Source organism: Salvelinus sp. IW2-2015, linkage group LG11 (genome assembly GCF_002910315.2).
Source record: "Salvelinus sp. IW2-2015 linkage group LG11, ASM291031v2, whole genome shotgun sequence".
Classification (NCBI taxonomy): domain Eukaryota; kingdom Metazoa; phylum Chordata; class Actinopteri; order Salmoniformes; family Salmonidae; genus Salvelinus; species Salvelinus sp. IW2-2015.
This window is the reverse complement of record NC_036851.1, coordinates 21,783,058-21,805,298: the sequence shown is the minus strand read 5'-3', so window position 1 is coordinate 21,805,298 and position 22,241 is coordinate 21,783,058. Positions and strand designations below refer to the sequence as shown.

The window sequence follows — 22,241 nt, the reverse complement described above, 5'->3', positions numbered from 1 at the left end:
GCAGGAATGTCTACCAGAGCTGTTGCCAGATAATCGAATGTTAATTTCTCTACCATAAGCTGCCTTCAACATCACTTTAGAGAATTTGGCAGTACGTCCAACCAGCCTCACAACCGCAGACCACATGTAACCATGCCAGCCCAGGACCTCCACATTCGGCTTCATCACATGCGGGATCGTCTGAGACCAGCCACCCGTACAGCTGATGAAAAAGAGGACTATTTCTGTCTGTAACGCCCCTTTTTGTGGGGAAAAACTCATTCTAATTGGCTGGGCCTGGTTCCCCAGTGGGTGGGCCTATGCCTTCCCAGGCCCACGCCCCTGCCCAGTCATGTGAATCTTAAGTCCCAAATCCATACAATTTTTTTAAATTGACTGATTTCCTTATATGAAAATCATTGAAATTGTTGCATTTATATTTTTGTTCTGTATAATTATAAAGTTAGTCTAACTAAATTGAGCAAGATTTAGGGCTTTATTCAATCCGCATTGCAGAAATTCAGCTTTACGTGATTGAAATTTAAAGGCAATGTTTCAGCTTTAGCAGAGACAGTATTCACGGTAAACACTGCATATGTTGGCTCAATCTGAAATTACCTTTAAATTTATATCGCAGAATCTGTGACACTTCAATTTTACAGCGTGAATAGAGCCCTAAATTGTACAATATTTAAATACAAGTATACTACAATAGCATTACCATTTTTGTTCCCTAGGCAGCCACTAGTTCTCCGATATCTAACACCCACTAGCGGCGGCCTAGGCTAGGCCTTTTTTGCTGACATCCTGCAAATGAATCCCATCTGTATTGTGCAATTTATCATAAGGAAAACAGATATGCATTACTGTATTCAGTTACTGATGGTGTCTAGGGTTACTGTCATATAGCTCCACATTACATTCTCCCATCAGAGAGATATGCTTTAAAACATGAAACTAAAGCCTGACAGAGATCCTCATACACTGTTAGAACAGAGTAGCCTACATTGCAAAAGGTTAACAGTGAATGGCAGCGGTACGATTGCTAAGAGAGATAGATCATTCATTGGTTGACAACATGGTATCAATTTGCAGGACTTAAAGCACATTAGAATCTGAAACCAAATACAAAAACACATTCACTCAAATAATCTCCTAAATGGTGACTTTTATTGTGAAAAATCAAGTAAACTCAGTTTCTCTGTAGTGCTTTGTGTGCAACATTCATTGAAAGTGTCCTTGAACATCCATGTAATCACATCAACACCCAATAGAACAGGGCTCTCCAACCCTGTTCATGGAGAGCTATTACTGTCCTGTAGGTTTTCACTCCATACCTAATCTGATTTTAATAATTAGCTGGTTGATAAACTGAATCAGGTGAGTTACAACTGAGGTTGGAGTGAAAACCTACAGGAAGGTAGCTCTCCTGGAACAGGGTTGGAGAGCTCTGCACTAAAACCATGCCCCAGACCCATACCTCTTACACGTCAAAGGCTTTGGAAAGTCCAAGCAAGAACAGGCAACATCAAAATCTGTCTTCAGTCTTTTTCTGTCTAGAGACAGCAATTTCTGATACACCATTATATATTCTGATCAATTGACTTCTTGTGTCAGGAAACGAAATACCACATTAATCAGAAAACATACCTGGCCATTACAATAGATAAAATATTTTTGACCAACTTCGTAGTTACGGCATTTTGCCTTTGTAGGGCAGTATAGGCTACCACACAAACTCGGCCCTGACCCAGAGTATTTCATTGTAAGACAAGATTTCTAGTGCTGATACATTTTCTATAAATAACAAGTCACGAGTTTTCTGAAAGGGACACTTTGGTATCTGTTTATGACCAGCTGACAAAAGCTAAAAGATATATTTTGTTTAGAAAAATGGGAATAGATGTGCGAGAGCTTTTAGACTGTATTAGTAGTCTGATGGGGAAAAAACCCAAATCACCAGCCTTTCACCATTAGACTGGTCTCTGCCAACAAAAATAATGGGAGGAATCTTTTTGCCAGTAACATTACCAACCACTTGAAGAAATGTTTGAATTCATGTTTAAAGGGTTCAACTATCTATATCAATGTCTTCTACACTCCGTTTCAATAGCAAGGGTTGCCAAGAAACTCAACATTGAATTGCAATGAATTCTACATCTGGCAAAAATGAGCGTTTGAATCAGGAAAGTTTCCTCACAACATCTACAAGCCAGAATGTTGAATAAAATGACATTTTAACGTACTTTACCGGTTGTCGGTGCGATTTGTTCTTTGGTGGTAGGAATGTGAGACAATATATATCCACAGGACTATATTATTACATAAGCTTTTCAAAGCGCTGGTAGTGGGTGCAGATTTCTATCACCTGAAGCATGCGCAGAACCATGTAAACACATGCATAAGCGTGGCAAGTATGCATGCATCTTGTACATGCATTTCTATTTTGTGCGCATGCTTCAGGTGATAGAAATCTGAACCCACTACCAGTGCTTTGAAAAGCTTATGTAATTATACTTTCCTGTGGAATATAGTCTCACATTCCTACCGCCAAAAGGACCAACCGCATGGACAACCAGTAAAGTACATTAAAATATAAATTTATTCAACATTCTGGCTGGTAGAGGTCGTGGGAAGAAACGTTCCTGATTAAAACAGTCATTTCTGCCCGGCCTAGAATTCAATGCAATTCAACATCGGGTTTCCAGGCAAGAGCAAGGCCGAGGTGGCTTTCATTGGTGAAAGTATAATAACGAGTCGCAGTCTTCCTCTGACATGCATTTAGATGTAACATACATAGTTCAACATGACAACACTTGGTGGTCCTCACAATAGTCCAACAATATGAGTGAGGGTAATGGGAGATAAAAACAAAAAACACGATCATGAAGTGAATGTTGAGATGCAAAGCACATTGTGTAGACAGTACCTGAACTGCAAATGTAAGAGGATTCATCCCTTAGATTTACATTATATATCATAAAGTCTATTCATCTATCAATTCCAAGATTAAAAGCTCAAAAATACAACAATTCAAATTTTTTGTTCAGTAAATAAAATGACACCATATAGAAAACAGAAAAAAATTAAGAAAAACCAATCCCACTATGGCCTTTTAATGGCAGAGTGCCATGGCATAATAATAATCGCATTAAATATTAATGTTTCACACCAAGGTGCAGACACCTCACACTGCATAAAATAACTAATTCAGTAATAGCCTACATTTGGAAAATAAGCTTGTCACAGCACCATTGAAGAATTTAGGGTTGTATTGACCTATAAGGAATCTAGCTAAACTCCGCTATTATCTAATATTAAAGACATTGCCACTGTAAAACAATGAAAGAACAGCTTTTCTACCAAGTAACTGGGTTTATATTTGATATTTTGCAACAGTTTTCACTTTTTTCAAGTACTGGTGAGGCATCTACAAACAAAACCTTTTAAATTAATATTGTCATTGATGTGTAAAACCAAACGTGTATCATGCCACAATGGCCCCAGAAAAAGTTTTCTGATTTCTGTGGTAGTACTGGAGTCTAGCCATTCTAAACCTTTTATGCCACAAATCAACTGTCAAAGTAAGGCATTTTCAGGCATCTCCAGGTCTGTTAAGAAAGTTTTCTGCTCCATTAGTGTCGACAAACTGAACACATGCTACATTGCTGAGCAACAACACTTCAACGAACAATCACCCACTATGTGTTGGGTGAGACTAAAAATGACCCCAAAACAATTGTACAGGATATTTTTCATGAGCTCATAACCTTGCAGTAAAGTAGCCTGTGAGCTGACAGATGTAGTTGTAATACTGAACAGGTAAGACTGAACACAGTGTCTGATGCTGGATCAAGTGAGGTAGAGGATCATACAGACACACAGAGTTGTAAGATGTGGGGGCATGGTGGTTCGTGGTGGTTGTGAGGAAGTGCTCTGACTCACACCTCTCCAAAGTTGGCATGGCCCGTCTCCTTGGCATGTTCCCGGGCCTCCTTCTGTCCTACTAGGCCTGTCTGACACACCAGGCAGCGCAGGGCAAAGCGGTTGACGTCCGTAAACTGCCGCTTCCTTCGCGCCTCATCCGCCAGCTCCAGGGCCTGGGCCAGGATGATGTCGTCTGTGGTGGAGAAGATGGTCTGGGGTGGAGCGTCGGAGCCTGGCGTCTCCTTTTGCAGTGGGTCGTAGTGGATGCCGTCGTAGATGAGCAGCACGCGTTTGTGGTAGCCAGCGTCCTCACCAAATCGATCCACACGCACCGTCTGCGTGTCCACTACACAGATCTCACATTGGTGGAACTTAGACAGGATGGACACCTCGATGGCTCCGCCCCAGGTGTCGTCACGTCTGATCCAGGTGCAGTACTCCTCGTTGGTCTTTCCCAACACCGCCTCAGAGTAAGCCATGGGGTTGCTGGACACAATCTGGGTGATGAGGCCTCGCATCTCGGGGGCACAAGCTGGGTCGTATACCCCCCCCTCTACCACGTAAGAGACACTGGTGAACAGGCAGGAGTTGTCTGCTGGAACGACCCGTCTGGCCAGCACCGGGGGAGACTCCAGACGGGGTCCCTTGGTTACAGCTGAATTTATGGTCTGGGTCTTCATCTTGTTCTTCTCCTCAACAATGAGAGTGTCTCCTGCAACAAATGTGTCATTTTCTGAATCAAATGCAGCCATGACATAGCAGGGTGAAGTCTATCCAGCTGTGTGAATGTAACATTTGATTTATTCAAGTAAGAAGAGACACCATAGCCTACCTGATTTGATAGGGTAGTCCCTTAGGTGAGCATCTCTGTTTCGGAGGTCCAAGCTGGAGGGAGGGTAGCCAACCATGATCTTCTGTACATCACAGGGAATACCAGTCAGCTCCTCTACCTTGCTCTTCAGCTCTTGAACACTGGACTGGTGGGTCAGGCCCTGCATTATGTGGCTCCCATTTTTGGTTTTACAACGCAGACGCAACATCCTGGGGGTCCTTAAACTGTGGGAGGAAAAAACACCATTCAACAAGGGATCATCTTCAGTTGTAAGTCACCTACAAGCCTGTGAAGTGTATACTAGTTTATTCAGACCAAGGAACCTTGAAGCTAGACTTACTTACATTTCTAATGAAAAAGTTATTTGTTTCATGTCACATCATGCTGATGACACTTTGGTGGAGCTAAACAAGTGGCTAAACTGCTGATCACAGCAGTACAAGCAAAACAACTGACTGCAACAATTTCTTTGTTCTGCCACTCCCAAGAGTATTTTTGTTTTAGCAGCACAGTCACCAGTTAGCAAGTTAGCATGTTATGGACACCTTCTTCTTCTGCTAGCTACAATACTAGACGAGCTGGCTATCTGGCTTCAATTAAAATGGTAAACTCAAACTGTCTAGCTACACACAAGCACAGATATTTATGAATGAACAATATCATTGATGAACTGATTGGTAGTTAGCTAGCTAGCTTGACAACTAGCTACCATTTGCTAGCCAATGCTTGGCTAGCAAACGGCTACTAAGCTAGCTGGCTAAACTGTTCAAATCAAATTGTATTGGTCACATACTTATATTTAGCAGATGTTATTGCGGGTGTAGCGAAATGCTTGTGTTCCTAGCTTCAACTGTGAAGTATCTAGAATTCACAACAATACACACACGTCTAAAAGTTAAATAATGGAATTAAGAAATATATAAATATGGTACTTTACACTAACTAACGACACTGCAGCCTTGCTTTACATAACTAGCTTCATAGACACCAATGCTACGTAATGAACCTGTTTAATTAATAATTGACCATTATTTATTTGCTTACCTGATGAAAAGTGTTACCCTGCCGCGGCGCGAACAATCAATATCCAATGACAGTCTCTAAAGTGTACAACGTCACAACTGTGTCGTTCGTAATGTTGTTACTATACACAAATATGACGTATACACAAGCTTGTTTTCTTTTGGCCTGAAGAGGGGATTGATTCATTTTATTATCAGTTAAAAATATAATCAAATCAAATCCTATTGGTCGCATACACATACCTACAGTATTTAGTAGATGTTGTTGCGGGTGTAGGGACATGCTTGTGCTCCTAGCTCCAACAGTGTAGTCATATCTAACAACACACAATACACACAAATCTAAAAAGTAAAAGAATGGAATTAAGAAATATAGAAATATTTGGATGAGCAATGTCATAGTGCAGAGTACCAGCAAAAAGCTTGGACACACCTACTCATTCAAGGGTTTTACTTTATTTGTACTATGTTCTACATTGTAGAATAATAGTGAAGACATCAAAACTATGAAATAACACATATGGACTCATGTAACCAAAAAAGGGTTTAACAAATCAAAATATATTTTATATTTGAGATTCTTCAAAGTAGCCACCCTTTGCCTAGATCACAGCTTTGCACACTCTTGGCATTTTCTCAACCAGCTTCATGAGGTGGTGACCTGGAATGCATTTCAATTAACAGGTGTGCCTTGTTCAAAGTTAATTTGTGGAATTTATTTCCTTCTTAATGCGTTTGAGCCAATCAGTTGTGTTGTGACAAGGTAATGGTGTTATACAGAAGATAGCCCTATTTGGTCAAATACCAAGTCCATATTATGGCAAGAACAGCTCAAATAAGCAAAGAGAAATTACAGTCCATCATTACTTTAAGACATGAAGGTCAGTCAATACGGAACATTTCAAGAACTTTGAAAGTTTCTTCAATTGCAGTCGCAAAAACCATCAAGCGCTATGATGAAACTGGTTCTCATGAGGACCGCCACAGGAAAGTAAGACCCAGAGTTACCTCTGCTGTAGAGGATACGTTCATTAGTTCAACTGCACCTCAGATTGCAGCCCAAATAAATGCTTCACAGAGTTCAAGTAACAGACACATCTCAACATCAACTGTTCAGAGGAGACTGCGTGAATCAGGCCTTCATAGTCGAATTGCTGCAAAAAAACCTACTAAAGGACACCAATAATAAGAAGAGACTTGCTTGGGCCAAGAAACACGACCAATAAACATTAAACCGGTGGAAAACTGTCCTTTGGTCTGATGAGTCCAAATTTGAGATTTTTGGTTCCAACCGCCATGTCTTTGTGAGACGCAGAGTAGGTGAACGGATGATCTCCGCATGTGTGGTTCCCACCGTAAAGTATGGAGGAGGAGTTGTGATGGTGTGGGGGTGCTTTACTGGTTACACTGTGATTTAATTAGAATTCAAGGCACACTTAACCAGCATGGCTACCACAGCATTCTGCAGCGATACGCCATCCCATCTGGTTTGCGCTTAGTGGAACTATCACTTGTTTTTCAACAGGATGATGACCCAAAACACACCTCCAGGCTCTGTAAGGGCTATTTAACCAAGAAGGAGAGTGATGGAGTGCTGTATCAGATGACCTGGCCTCCACAATCACCTGACCTCAACCCAATTGAGATGGTTTGGGATGAGTTGGACTGCAGAGTGAAGGTAAAGCAGCCAACAAGTACTCAGCATATGTGGGAACTCCTTCAAGACTGTTGGAAAAGGATTCCAGGTGAAGCTGGTTGAGAGAATGCCAAGAGTGTGTGAAGCTGTCATCAAGGCAAAGGGTGGCTACTTTGAAGAACCTCAAATATAAAGTATATTTGGATTTGTTTAACACTTCTTTGGTTACTACATGATTCCATATGTGATATTTCATAGTTTTGATGTCTTCACTATTATTCTACAATGTAGAAAATAGTAAAAATAAAGAAAAACCCTTGAATTAGTAGGTGTGTCCAAACTTTTGACTGGTACTGTATATATACACAGTATATGATGGGATTAATAGACATTATAGACAGTATATGGATAGAATATGTAGTATATCTGAAGAATACGTAGAGTAGAATAGTATACAGCAATAGTTAAATAGGATAGGCCTCGACTAGAAATCTGAATATACAGTACATACAGTACATATGAAGTGGGTAAAACAGTATGTAAACATTACTAAAGTCACCAGTGTTCCATTATTAAAGTGTTCCATGACCTTGTTCATAGGGCAGCAGCCTCTAAGGTGCAGGGTTGAGTAACCGGGTGGTAGCTGGCTAGTGACGGTGACTAAAGTTCAGGGCAGGATACTGGGCGGAGGCCGGCTAGTGGTAACGATTTAACAGTGTGATGTCCTTGAGATAGAAGCTGTTTTTCAGTCTCTCGGTCCCAGCTTTGATCCATCCGTACTGATCTCGCCTTCTCAATGGTAGCGGGGTAAATTGGCTGTGGCTTGGGTGGCTGAGGCCCTTGATGATCTTCTTGGCCTTCCTGTGACACCAGGTGTTGTAGATGTCCTGGAGGGCAGGCAGTGTGCCCCCGGGGATGCGTTGGGCAGACCGCACCACCCTCTGGAGAGCCCTGCCGTTGCGGACAGTGCAGTTGCCATATCAGGCGGTGATACAGCCTGACAGGATGCCCTCAATGGTGGTTCTGTAGAAGCAAGTGAGGGTCTAGGGACCAAGCCAAATTTCTTCAGCCTCTTGAGGTTGATAAGACCCCGTTCCATTTCAGATTGTTAGTGATGTGTACGCCGAGGAACTTTTCATCTTCTCCACTGCGGCCCCATCGGGGGCGTGCTCTCTCTGTTGTCTCCTGAAGTCCACGATCAGCTCTTTAGATTTGTTGACATTGAGAACACACAGGCTGCGATTACACAGGCAGACCAATTCTGATATTTGTTCCACTAATTAGTCTTTTGAACAATCATATCAGATCTTTTCACTTTTTCAGAGCTGACCTGATTCGTCAAAAGACCAATTAGTGAGAAAAAAAAGTATTCACACAGTTTAACATTTCTAAAACGTGACAGGAATATCACTTCAAAGTCAGAGACTTATTTCCATTGTGGAAATTGTGGATGGATCCAGCTATGATTCCAAGTCTCTTTTAAAAATAAATGTTAACTCTGTGACATAGACGCAGTGGCCAGTTTATTAGGTACACCCATCTAGTACCAGGTCGGACCCCCCTTCGCCTCCAGAAGAGCCTGAGTTTTTCAAGGAATAGAAACGTTGCACAATTAGTATCAAGGGACTTAACATGTGCCAGGAAAACATTCCACACACCATTGCCACCAGCCTGTACCATTGACACTGGGCAGGATGGGGCTATGGGCTCGTGCTGTTTAAGCCAAATCCTGACTCTGCCATCAGCATTACGCATCACGAACCAGGATTGGTCGGACCAGGCAATGTTTTTCCACTCCTCGATTGCGTGCCCACTGGAACCACTTCTTGTTTTTAGCTGATAGGACTGGTCATCATGGATTACAGGTAAAGCCGCACCGAGCTAAAGGCTAGAGCTGCCGCTTTCAAGGAGCGGGACACTAATCCAACGCTTATTAGAAGTCCCGCTATGACCGCAGACGAACCATCAAACAGGCAAAGTATCAATACAGGACTAAGATTGAATTCTACTACCCCGGCTCTGACGCTCGTTGGATGCGGCAGGGCTTGAACATTTTTACGGACTACAAAGGGAAACTCAGCCACGAGCTGCCCAGTGACGCGAGCCTACCAGACGAGCTAAATGCCTTTCATGCTAACTTCAAGGCAAGAAACAGTGAAGCATGCATGAGAGCACCAACTGTTCCGGACAACTGAGTGATCACGTTCTCCGTAGCCGATGTGAGCAAGACCTTTAAACAGGTCAACATTCACAAAACTGCGGGGCCAGACGGATTACCAGGACGTGTACTCAAAGCATGCGCGGACCAACTAGCAAGTGTCTTCAATGACACTTTCAATCTCTCCCTGACCGAGTCTGTAATACCTACATGTTTCAAACAGATGAACCATTCTGACCGGTTGCATCACGCCTGGTATGGCCACTGCACCGCATCTGACCGTAAGGCGCTACAGAGGGTAGTGCGTACCTCCCAGTACATCCTGGGGCCAAGCACATCCAGGACCTATAGACTAGGCGATGTCAGAGGAAGGCCCCCAAAAATTGTCAATGACTCCAGTCACCCAAGTCATACACTGTTCTCTCTGATACCGCACGGCAAGCGGTACCGTAGTGCCAAGTCTTGGCCTAAAAGTGTCCTTAACAGCTTCCACCCCAAGCCATAAGACTGCTGAACAATTAATCAAATAGCGACACAGACTATTTACATTTGTTATTACACTGCTGCTACTCGCTGTTTATTATATATGCATAGTCACTTTACAAATGACCTCAACTAACCTGTACCCCTGCACATTGACTCGGTACCGGTACTCCCTTTATATAGCCTCGTTATTGTTATGTAACTTTGTAACTTTTTAATTTTTGGACTTTAGTTTATTTATAAAATATTTTCTTAAGTCATTTTTTGAACTGCGTTGTTGGTTAAGGGCTTGTAAGTAAGCATTTAACGGAAAGGTGTGTTGTACTCGGCGCATGTGACAAATAAAACGTTATTTGATTTGCTGCAATAGCCCACCCGTGACATGGACCAACGAGTTGTGCGTTCCGAGATGCCGTTCTGCAAAGCACTGTTGTACTGAGACGTTATTTGTCTGTTTGCAGCCCGCTGTTAGCTTGCACGAATCTTGCCATTCTTCTTGGACCTCTCATCAAGCCATTTTCGCCCACAGGACTGCTGCTGACTGGATGTTTTTTGTTTGTCACAACATTCTCGGTAAACCCTAGACACTGTCGTGCGTGAAAAGCCCAGGAGGCCGTTTCTGAGATACTGGAACCGGGACACCTGGCACCGACACTCATACCACACTCAAAATCGCTTAGGTCACTAACTTTGACCATTCTAAAGTTCAATCGAACAGTAACTGTATGCCTCGATGCCTGTCTGCTTGCTTTATACAGCAAGCCACGTGACTCACTGTCTGTACAGTCTGCATGTCAAGTACATACATCTGTCAAATACAAATTACAGTGAAATATTAAAGCCTCATATAGTTAATATTCTGATAATGCATTTGAAGTGACATGACCTGAGTTGTGTGTGTAGTGCTTAATAGTTATCTTGAGCCATACAAAGAGTAGGGAATGAACTTGAAACCTGATACCTCCTTCCCCAAAACTCACACACAAAAAGGAGAGAACAATTACACCTGTTTTATATCTTCATTGACTCTTTAATACAATTACTGGAGAAACGTCTTAAATACAATTCAACAATGCTAAACTAGCTGATTGATGAAATGAAGTCCATATCAACAGGCAACATTTGGCATGTTAAAATTCACGCCACCGTGTATTGAATACAGTACATTCTTGACCAGAGCAGGCTGTCCTTGGAAAACTATCAAATATATAGTCACACCTCTTGACATTTATTTGGAACCTTCATGTGTATGATTATACACATATTTATTATGCACAGAACAGATGAGTTTCCAGCAAGGCTTTCAGCATGCCCCAAAAGGCACAGGAAATAACTTGCAACCTTAATAAAATGTGACAACTTCAGTATACAATAATTCAATTTTTAAAGAGCACTGGACTAACTTCTAATCTAAAAGTATATATATATATATGTGCCTTCGGAAAGTATTCAGCCCACTAGATTTTTTCCACATTTTGTTACGTTACAGCCTTATTCTAAAATGAATTAAATCAATAAAAAAATCCTCAGCAGTCTACACACAATAACCCATAATGATAAAGCAAAAACAGGTTGAAACACCTTATTTACATAAGTATTCAGAGCTTTTGCTATGAGAATCGAAATTGAGCTCAGGTGCATCCTGTTTCCAATGATCATCCTTGAGATGTTTCTAAAACTGCTTTTTTTGTTACAGTATTCTACCAGTTGTTCCAGAGGTTTGGCATGCAGAGAAATGGAGGAGAGGATGATGAGCTTCAGGGTCACAGGGAGATACTGAGGCACCAGCTGAACATGAAGGTGACTTCGTAGTCACTCAGAAGCGGAAACAGCCACTAGTTTCTGGGCTGTCATAGTTGACTCCTTCACACAGGGAGTCCTTCAAACAGAACAGACATGACTCATATAATATTCCTGGTCTCTTTTCTATCACTGTCTTAACACGTTTCAGAGCAGTCTGATTAATCATTGTCTTAAAAAGAAAAGACAGGTCTTACATTACTACTAGTGTTTTGCTTCAGAAAAACCAATGCACAGAGATCTCTGCTAGGGAAAATGTTTCTCATGATACACCATCATCAATATACTACAAAGAGGGAACAAAATGATTAGTACTATCAGTAACTGAAAATTATGATACAGCATTCCATCATACTGTATGTCGATATTATTTAAAGGTGATACATAATCCATCGTTTGAGATTACGTCTCATGTGAATAAATGAAATTATAAACTGGGTAATTAGCACCCTGAATGCTGATTGGCTAAAAGCTGTGGTATATCAGACAATATACCATGCGCAAAATTACTTGTTTACTGTTATAATTATGTTGCTACCCAGTTTATAATAGCAATAAGGCACCTTTGGGGTTTGTGGTATATGGCCAATATATGGCTAAGGGATATATCCAGGCACTCTACGTTGCGTCGTACATAAGAACAGCCCTTAATCGTGGTATATTGGCCATATACCACACCCCTTTGGGCCCTATTGCTTAAACAGAAACTTTCTGCAGGAATATATCTAAAATACTCACAGAAAACAGCTTCCTATACGAGGCTGTAATGACAGACAGGGACAAAAGGAAGAGACACAAATGGGGGGACTAGCTATAGTACTGAACTCACAACAAACCAAATTGAACCAACACACTTGCACCACAACAAGAAACTTTGAATATGCATCTCAAAACATCAACATGTCTATATTTACTGTCCTTGTGTGGTATTGAGCTCTGAAGCTAATTGTTGTACAGAGCATGCTTCTCCTAGGATCACCAGATGGATTTAACTGACTAATGTATAACACCTGCTTACTGGAAGACGTTTTAACTGTGTATCTTCTGGAATGGTTTTCAGAAGACGTAAATGAGTATAAGAGGTAAGTGGTGCAGTTTGTTTGGGATAGGAATAGTGCTATGCATATTCAAGCTGGAGACATACAGCCTATGAAGAAAAAGGGAGACCATGCAAGACAAACAGCTGATGTTGGGGGAGAGACAGACATAATATAAAGAGGAGAAGCCACCAACAAGACCACAACATGTCTGGATTATCAAGGGGATTTAATGGTAAGGGGATGCTAAGGATAAAGAGGGATTGGCTTGGGGTGGGGTGGGGGTGGCAGGTGGGAAGAGGGAGGTGACCGAGTTGAATTAAGAGTGATTCATTAAGTGGGCGCCAATTTTTGACACTAACTTGGCTTTGCTGCAGCATCCCCTCTGGCATCTCGGGGAGCCAGGGCCGGTTGCCGGCACTGTAGAGCCTGGGCCGCTTGAACTGGTCGTGACTGGACAGGGGGGTATAACTATTCCGCCGGAGCAGCATGGGAGCTGGGTCCCTCGGGACATTATCCTGATTGGAGATGGGGAAACACCAGGTGCATTAAAGAAAAAGACCTGAGCACACCCAGCGTTACTGGGACAATTCCCCAAAATACAGCAATCGAACAATAGTTTTCCTTGACCAACCACCACAAWTTTTTTTTTTTAAATGCTATTGGACAAGAAAAAGGTGATTCTGCAAAAAAAGACAATCTAAAAGCAACTTCAGAGGGCAAAGGTTATGGTGCAAAGGCTGTTGTCCTTTGCACCACACTGTGTTGTACACCCATCAATACAAGTCAGTTATTAAAGGGGACCAGAGCATTGGTGGTGGTGTTTGCAAGCAGGGAAATGTGATCAGTTATAGCTGCCTCCAAGTTAAATATAAAGTCACACTAACTACTCATTTAACCAGACATACTGTAGCTTGAGCTAGTTTGGTTAAAGAGGAAAAATAACCAAGAAAATGTTCAGTGAAGCATGTGATATGTGAGCAGAACAGAGCAGAGCCTTGCCACTGAGGATAACGTGCAATGTTACTCACAAGTGGTCGGTCGCGATGTGTGTTCACTGCCTTCACATTAAGATAAAACATTTCCACTTTACAGCCTGGGGAAAGTTGCAGAGAAATTGATGTGACCCGTTCCTAATTGCAATACAAACGACAAGTGGTGATAGAGGAACAGGAACTCAGATGTGAACATGCATAAAATAATTGTCAGAACAATTTGTTCAGCATTTAATGAACACAAAGACTTACCATATGCAACAGGAGTGAGTTTGAGCACTGTGTGCAGTGGACATTTCAGGTAGGGCAGGTCATCTATGAAAGACAAAATAAAGTGTCATTACCTCTGGTGTTTGTGAAACTGTCAGTAAAAGTACTGTGCGGTGTGTGCTCACCCACCTGCACTCTTATCCAGGAAGTAGGCCAGCAGGCAGCGCATGACAGCCTGGTGACAGATAACCAGCACGTTGCCCTGTCTCTCTAGCTCCATGATGACAGGCTCTAACCGCTGCACCAGGTCCTGGTAGGACTACAGGGAGGGAGAGGGGACACACTGAGCCTTAGTGATCCCTCACCCTGCCAAGAACAGGGCCTCAGAAAAGTGGTAAGAGGGTAGGACTTTACCTCTCCCCCTGGGTAGCGGTAGTGGTACTTGTCCTGGTCCCTCAGGGCAAACTCTTCTGGGAAGGATTTCTGGATCATATCATAGGTCATCTCCTCACACACACCCTAACAGACAGGAAAGAGAAAACTCTGGAAAATTTGCCTTGTCAGTTGAGTTGACAAGTAATGATAAATCATTAATTATTATACAAACAAGGAATATTACAAGTCCTTTATCACAGAACAAGTTCATTTTCATCACAAAAGGTGTCTACCTAAATTAAACCCTCATGGTATTAATTATGTTAGACCAGTGATAAGTGAGAGATCAGAGGTGAAGTCAGTACTGACAGCATCGATCTCGTTGAGGATCTTCCACTGTTCGTAGGGCACAATCAGCTCCTCAGCAGTCTGGATGGTGCGTCTCAGCTGGCTAGTCCATACCTTCAAGTCAGACAGTTTGTGCTCCTCAATGAAGCTGTGCAAGGCATGAGCAAACTGGACCAGAGGGGGCAAAGGAGAAAGATACCGTAAAACTAGTGAAGAGATTAGTTTCAATAACAAGCCCATCCATCAGGGTACTTTTTACTGTATATAGTCGTAAACAGGCTATTAACTATTTAAGAGTATATAATTACATGATCAGATTACCAGTGTTTACTCAAATTCAAAGTACAGGAGCTTTAATTAGTATTTTCCATTAGCTGCAACTAAATCGAAATAGAAACTGGTAGTGTCCACTGACTCAAATACAGGGGTCAGTGTCATGCTGACTGTGTTCTCTAGAGTGGGCCTAACCGTTATGGCAGACAGGACACATACCTGTTTTCCTCCTGGGGAGAGCTCCGAGTCACCTCCGATACGGCCCTCCATGTTGTGATTGCTCTCTCCATGCCGGCACAGGTAGAGGGAGTGAGAGTGCACTTGGATGTTCATGAGGTAGTACACTATCTTACTCTGGATGTAGTCCTGCACCCGGTTCACCAGGAAGCGCCGGCCCACATTCTCCACCTTGATGAAGGATAGGTCCCTACGGGATACACAGTAACACAATTGTCTGTATTCTGTCTCCACCTGGCGGCTTACATCTGAACTGTTGCAGCAAATTTACAGGAATTCTGGAGAATTACTGTTAATGCCTACTAAGTATAACAACAAATGATCCGTATGAACAGTTATTGCCTCTAATTGAGGCAAGCAGTTGCTTAGGGGCCCGGCCACTAGGGGGCCCGGACTAAAAAAAATAAAACAACTCAGTTGGGGTTTCAACTGAGAGAAAGAATAGTAGAAAAACACCAGGTGCAATTTCTAAAATTGGTAATCCATCAGCAGTTTCTCTCTTATGTCACTCAGCCATGTCAGCTATCAATTTTTGAATTTGTAGTTAGTCTAGACAGCCATCTAAACTTGCAGTAATCATGGCCGAATACCACGCAGGGCACGTGCCCAGGTGCCCTGACCTCCAGGGGGAACTCATTGATTTTGTTAGTCATTCCCACTCAGATATCATATTAACATGGCATAAGTCATGGCAAAATGTGTAGAATTGCAGGGTATTAGCTTTAAAACTGCACTGTTTTTCTCTCTGCCCCATGAAAAAAAAAGAAAAGTATAATTAGATGAAATGTGTTACACAATTGCAAACATTTCTCTCCACCAAAGGCAAAATGGGTAGAATTATAGTACATTTATCTATCCACCATCAAGAGGGGGAGCCACTATATTTTGTTGCCACGAGGTGGGGGGCCCCCAACCAAAAAATGCTACGGAGCCCACCTGGCAAACTCCTATTCAAATGCAAAACACTGAGATAAACAATATGCTTTGGTCATTCTTACTTGTCATAATCATCGGGATCCAAAGGTTGGTATGTAACCTTATAGCACTCTATGCGTTTGAGAAAGTCATCCATCACTCTCTCTCTGTGCCTCTCTGGGTAGTCTGGACTGGATACCTTCACCTCCTGTATAGAGATATAACACATTAGAATGTGGGCAAAGAAACAATGAGAGTCGTCAGTCATATAGCAGAGATATAGTCAGTGTATAAATAGGTTATACTTTTGACCGTGGCCTGGGGTCATAGTAAAGCATTACAATCCCACATGGCGACATCGGAACATACCAGAATATTAGCAGCAATGACTTCTGGGTCGTCACACACTGACTCCACAAAGAACACCTGTTGGAAAGAAAATAGCTCAGACTACAACAATATACTGCCTCACCACAGGGATGGATGCAGAGTCCCATGACCACACACTATCAGATTCATCTCAATATTAAATGGCTGTCCATAATACAGAGTAATGTTATATGGAGATACAATTCAAACACAAAAATATATTTGGCAATTTAGCACATTGCATGTTACCTTGAATGCATTCTCTTTCCCAAAATCAAGAATGAGGTCTCTCCTCTCCCTTGTTGTGTTTGTTGCATCAAATACCTAATCAAAGCAAAGCAAACATCACAAAACTGGTGGACTGGTGTCAAATATATCGAGTAGACAAAAAAAGAACCAAAATGAGAGAGTAAATGCCGTACAGCGATTTGTCCACCTTCTTCAGTTAGATATCCCTTCACATCCTCCAGGGCTACCAGGGCACACTGTCTGTGGGAGAGGAGAGGGAAATACAGTTACAGTTGCCTGCAGCAAAAAGGGCTCAAAAGTGGGTCTGCAGCAAAGGGGGCAGGTATGCAATCCAAACTACTATACTTTTTTTTATTTAGATACTTTATCTTAACGGCCCCTGTACCATTTATTTGCTAATTTCGTGTTTGATTGTAAGGGAAGCGGGCCAGAAGACCAGAGTGATCTACTGTATGCCTATCTTTCTTCTGTACCGACACCTGAATAGTAACACTGACAGAACAGTGACGGAACATACCGATTCAACATTTTGCAAGGCTCATACGAGCAGAAGAGTGACAGCAGCAGCAGTATATTTAGATCAGCATTCTGTGATGTCAAGAACAGTAAAGCTGTTTACAGGTCCATAAAGGGCAATTCTCTACACAGACTACTACATTCACTTTCTGAGCCTATTTGGATGCATGTCTCATTCAGTGATTATACTGGATACAGTTTTGGGCTTGCTTAGAAAATGTTCAGCTAGTTGGAAAATAGTAATCCATCACAAATTACTATGAAAAACGAAGCACGAAGCACCGTACTATGAAAAACGAAGCAATTTCATTTTGAATCCGGCAGCTGGTGTGTGTGTGGTGTGTGTGTGTGTACAGACCCTCAGATCCTGTGTACACACACACACACACACACACACACACACACACACACACACACACACACACACACACACACACACACACACACACACACACACACACACACAGTGCATTCGGAAAGTGCATTCGGAAAGTATTCAGACCCCTTGACTTTTCCCACATTTTGTTACAGCCTTATTCTAAAATGGATTAAATAGTTTTTTCCCCCCTCATGGATCTACACACAATACCCCATAATGACAAAGCAAAAAACAGGTTTTTAGAAATGTTTGAAAATGTATAATAAAAAATAAAATAAAAACATCACAATTACTCAGTACTTTGTTGAAGGACCTTTGGCAGCGATTACAGCCTCAAATCTTCTTGGGTATGACGCTACAAGCTTGGCACAGCTGTATTTGGAGAGTTTCTCCCATTCTTCTTTGCAGATCCTCTCAAGCTCTGTCAGGTTGGATGGGGAGCGTTGCTGCACAGCTATTTTCAGGTCTGTCCAGAGATGTTTCGATCGTGTACAAGTGCTCTGCTGGGCCACTCAAGGACAATGAGACTTGTCCCGAAGCCAGTCCTGCGTTGTCTTGGCTGTGTGTTTAGCATCATTGTCCTGTTAMAAGGTGAACCTTCGCCCCAGTCTGAGGTCCTGAGTCCTCTGGAGAAGGTTTTCAAGGATCTCTCTGTGCTTTGCGCCGTTCATCTTTCCCTCAATCATGACTAGTCTCACAGTCCCTGCCACTGAAAAACATCCCGACAGCATGATGCTGCCACCACCATGCTTCACTATAGGGATGGTGCCTGGTTTCCTCCACATTGGCATTCAGGCCAAAGAGTTCAATCTTGGTTTTATCAGACCAGAGAATATTTTTTCTCATGGTCTGAGAGTCCTTTAGGTGCCTTTTGGCAAACTCCAAGCGGGCTGTCATGTGATTGGTGGATTGGTGGAMTGCTGCAGAGATGGTTGTCCTTCTGGAAGGTTCTTCCATCTCCACAGAAGAACTCTGGAGCTCTGTCAGAGTGACCATCGGTTCCTTGGTCACCTCCCTGACCAAGGCCCTTCTCCCCCGATTGCTCAGTTTGGCCTGGTGGCCAGCCAGCTCTAGGAAGAGTCTTGGTGGTTCCAAACTTCTTCCATTTAAGAATGATGGAGGCCACTGTGTTCTTGGGGACCTTCAATGCTGCATAATGTTTTTGGTACCCTTCCCTGGATCTGTGCCTATACACAATCCTGTCTCTGAGCTCTACGGACAATTCCTACGACCTCATGGCTTTGTTTTTGCTTTGACATGCACTGTCAACTGTGGGACCTAATATAGACAGGTGTGTGCCTTTCCAAATCATGTCCAATCAATTGAATTTACCACAGGTGGACTCCAATCAAGTTGTAGAAACATCTCAAGAATAATCAATGGAAAAAGGATGCATCTGAGCTCAATTTCAAGTCTCATAGCAAAGGGTCTGGATACTTAAGTAAATAAGGTATTTCTGTTTTTATTTGTAATACATTTGCAAAAAAATCTAAAAACCTGTTTTTGTTTTGTTTTTATGGGGTATTGGATGTAGATTGAATATTTTTTTTTCCTCATCAATCAATTTTAGAATAAGGCTGTAATGTAACAAAATGTGGAAAAAAGGAAGGGGTCTGAATACTTTCTGAGTACACTGTATTCTGTTAATAGAATATGAGTATTTTGTACACTGAATAACTGCTTGCACAGCAGACAGTGTGTTGATTCAGAAACTCATTAGCCATTGATGCAGCAGCCAACCCTGCAAAGTAAATCTGTGAAATGAAGCATGAGAGAACCTGGTGTACTGCTGGAGTAATGAGATTGACTCAGATCTGACCATGATGATGGAGACACAATACTTGATTAATGATTTTTTTCCTAACATTTTACCATTTATACAAAACTTTGGCTCTCATATGTGAACTGAAGTGTGCAAAGCAGTTGTGACTGCTTTTTCAGTATGACTCATGCATATCACTGCATGAATAAAACAAATGTAACTTACTTCCTTATTTCCATGGCTTCCTTGTTGTCGTGCCTGAAGAAGTCGTAGGACTTGTAAGCTTTGACGGCCTCTCGGCGATAGACACCCAAGTTAAACACTACAAAACGAACAAAATGGCATCAACAATAGAGTTATGACTAGCTTTTATCAGTGTCTACATGGTCTACTATCTCCTATCATAGAAATGGGACTGGTTTAAAGTAGGATCCTATTCAACATGGGGCGTCTCAGTTCTCAGGAGCTTTAAAACTTGACAGTTACCTAATTAATGAAAGTACCTTACTTTGTAGGCCACAATACACTTGTGATTTAAAGTTGAGTCGTGTGCTTATTTAAAGATCTCTCAAAAACCAGAGTGTTAATAGTCAATAGTCTGTCATAATGGAAGACTTAAATGGACATGTCTAATGTCTTCAAATGTAAAGTTGTAGAGAGGTTGTCTTTCCCCACTCACCTTTGGTTGGCACCCCAATCCAGTTGAGGTATCGTGTCAGTTTCTTAGACATGTAGGTCTTTCCCCTGGCAGGTAGGCCAATCATTACAATCACTGTGGGAGAGTTTGTCATGTAGGATGCCCATGCTGAACAAAAAGACAGACAGACATACATACTATAGTGCATTCACATTGGACTAAATCAGATACTACTGTATACTGTCTATACAGTATACCTACAAATGATACACATCCCTGACAATGAAATGAGATACAGTAGATAAGGCAAAACAATTGAACTATCAAAGTTGTTGGTTGGTGTGATCAAACATCACTGGATTCATTTCTTGTCCTTGATTTCCCATGTACTGTATACTCAGATGAAAAGGGACAGATCAAAGTGCACTGGCAAGCCATAGTTTGCTATTCTCATATCAATTACGGACACAACAGGACTGCATGTAGGCTGAATACTGTTCAGAATATGGGCTAATTATAATCATATTTCAATATAATATGCATTATACAAATATGATGTGGAAAGAGAATGAATCATTTGTCCAAAATATGCCCAAAGGAATCATTTTCAGAGAAGACTATTCTCTCACAATATTATTGATGCACTTGTATTTCTTTTAAACTAATTTGCTTGAGAATGTGTGCATCAGCTACATGTGTTGCATGTCAGGCATAGGGACATCTTTCAGAGATAAAGCCAAAACATCACCTGCAGACTCATTCTGTGCCAGTCCAAACAACCTGAGGCAATCACGCAGACTGCAGAGGAATTGATGCCGTCCTGCTCATGACCCTTCCTGTGCACAGCTGTCCTGCATTGAAGAGTTTTCTCTGGGAGACTTATCAGTACTTACAGCATTTTTTCTCATTAATTCTGAGCTCTGTTTTCTTGGCTTCAGCAGAGTTGGCCAAGCCAGTCTTTCTCTGAATGGTTGCTGACATGGTGAAGTTGTGTCCTTGTTGAGCCAGGTTTCCAAAGGCTCTAGAAGAGCATCACCCCAGACAATCTGAAACAGAAGGTTGATTTATTGTAGCAGTAGGTCTAGGCCTAGTAACTGAGTATTTTAGTATTTCATTTCTTAGTAACTCATAACATTTTCATGTCTATTCCCTGAATAAGAATTACTAATTTACTCACTATCTGAACAATATTCAATTAAAGTAAAGTTGATGTACTGGTATAAAATGTAAAAGCACTTCAAAATTGGCAATACATTAAGTAATATGAGTTTGATATGAACTTTCAAATAAATGACAAAGTAATGGTATACGACTTGACATATTGCTGTAATATAGGCTACTTTTATATTCTGTCCACAGCCTTCAAGAACATAGTAACACAGCAAAGTGAGGGAGACTAACATCTGATCTTCACAGCCACTGCACTGTATGTAGCCTACTGCGCGACCATATCTGAGGCTATCATCAAAAATAGCGCACGCATTAAAAACGGACATCGCTAAATGATGCTAAAGGAAGCCATTTACCGCAGTACGCTATGCAATATTATTAAGCGACGACACTACTGTAGTGCAATGGTAGTCTCGGGCCGGGGTCTTAAAATGTCTGTCTGGAATACTGATAATAGGCTTATTGGTTGTTTCGCACACATACACTCACCAAAGCTATTGCAATTTACCTGCAATATGCGAGACGATGAGGCAATTAGAACTGAAAAGGTTAATCTGACGACGGATACGCGATCTTTTGCTCTACGATGTTTCTGTCCCACTACAGCCTGCGTTGCGACTGTCTGGTCGGGGTCGACGCTGTCCTTCGTATGTTGGTGACGCGGACCCGGTTGATGCCCTTCCACTAATTACCACAGCCACACGGTCCAAATATATTGTAATTCATGAAAACAAAAATTCGCTTTTTGGTCTTAATTTAAAGATAGGGTTAAGCAAAAGACTAGAAGTGTCGATAACATTAGGTTTCAAATCACATTTTAAAATACATTGTAGAAATAGGCGGGGTTTATGACTTTGTGGCTGTGGTAACTATTGACTACACCTTCCAAACCAGAAAAGCATGAGGTGTGTCTGAGTCACAATTTCCTTACC

At 41.8% G+C, this 22,241-nt stretch overlaps 2 protein-coding genes across 14 annotated transcripts; both read right to left on the bottom strand.

The window, feature by feature from the left end:
- Positions 1-1,127: 1,127 nt before the first annotated feature.
- LOC111969976 (ubiquitin thioesterase OTU1-like) lies at positions 1,128-5,867 on the bottom strand. Of its 3 annotated transcripts, none has more exons than XM_023996407.2 (3): positions 5,783-5,867; positions 4,739-4,962; positions 1,128-4,618 (listed from the first exon to the last, which is right to left on the bottom strand). In XM_023996407.2, the coding sequence occupies exons 2-3, from the start codon at positions 4,944-4,946 to the stop codon at positions 3,921-3,923; spliced, it is 906 nt and encodes a 301-aa protein (XP_023852175.1). In that variant the 5' UTR covers positions 4,947-4,962; positions 5,783-5,867; the 3' UTR covers positions 1,128-3,920. The 3 variants fall into 3 exon arrangements, with proteins under 3 accessions (XP_023852175.1, XP_070301696.1, XP_023852174.1); XM_070445595.1 differs by lacking the exon at positions 5,783-5,867 and adding an exon at positions 5,532-5,700; XM_023996406.2 differs by lacking the exon at positions 5,783-5,867 and adding an exon at positions 5,083-5,345.
- Positions 5,868-11,042: 5,175 nt separating this feature from the next.
- Positions 11,043-22,113, bottom strand: LOC111969975 (6-phosphofructo-2-kinase/fructose-2,6-bisphosphatase 2). 11 transcript variants are annotated; one of them, XM_070445593.1, is made up of 17 exons: positions 21,818-22,112; positions 21,033-21,185; positions 20,182-20,307; positions 19,728-19,824; positions 17,019-17,085; positions 16,846-16,920; positions 16,597-16,653; positions 16,311-16,435; positions 15,295-15,502; positions 14,824-14,970; positions 14,494-14,598; positions 14,269-14,398; positions 14,122-14,184; positions 13,906-13,970; positions 13,237-13,392; positions 12,576-12,598; positions 11,043-12,123 (listed from the first exon to the last, which is right to left on the bottom strand). In XM_070445593.1, the coding sequence occupies exons 2-17, from the start codon at positions 21,118-21,120 to the stop codon at positions 12,084-12,086; spliced, it is 1,572 nt and encodes a 523-aa protein (XP_070301694.1). In that variant the 5' UTR covers positions 21,121-21,185; positions 21,818-22,112; the 3' UTR covers positions 11,043-12,083. The 11 variants fall into 11 exon arrangements, 10 of the variants coding, with proteins under 10 accessions (XP_070301694.1, XP_023852171.1, XP_070301695.1 ...); XM_023996403.2 differs by having other exon boundaries at positions 11,043-11,916; XR_002878063.2 differs by lacking the exon at positions 12,576-12,598 and having other exon boundaries at positions 11,043-11,916; positions 13,906-14,007; positions 21,818-22,111.
- Between the last annotated feature and the right edge of the window lie 128 nt (positions 22,114-22,241).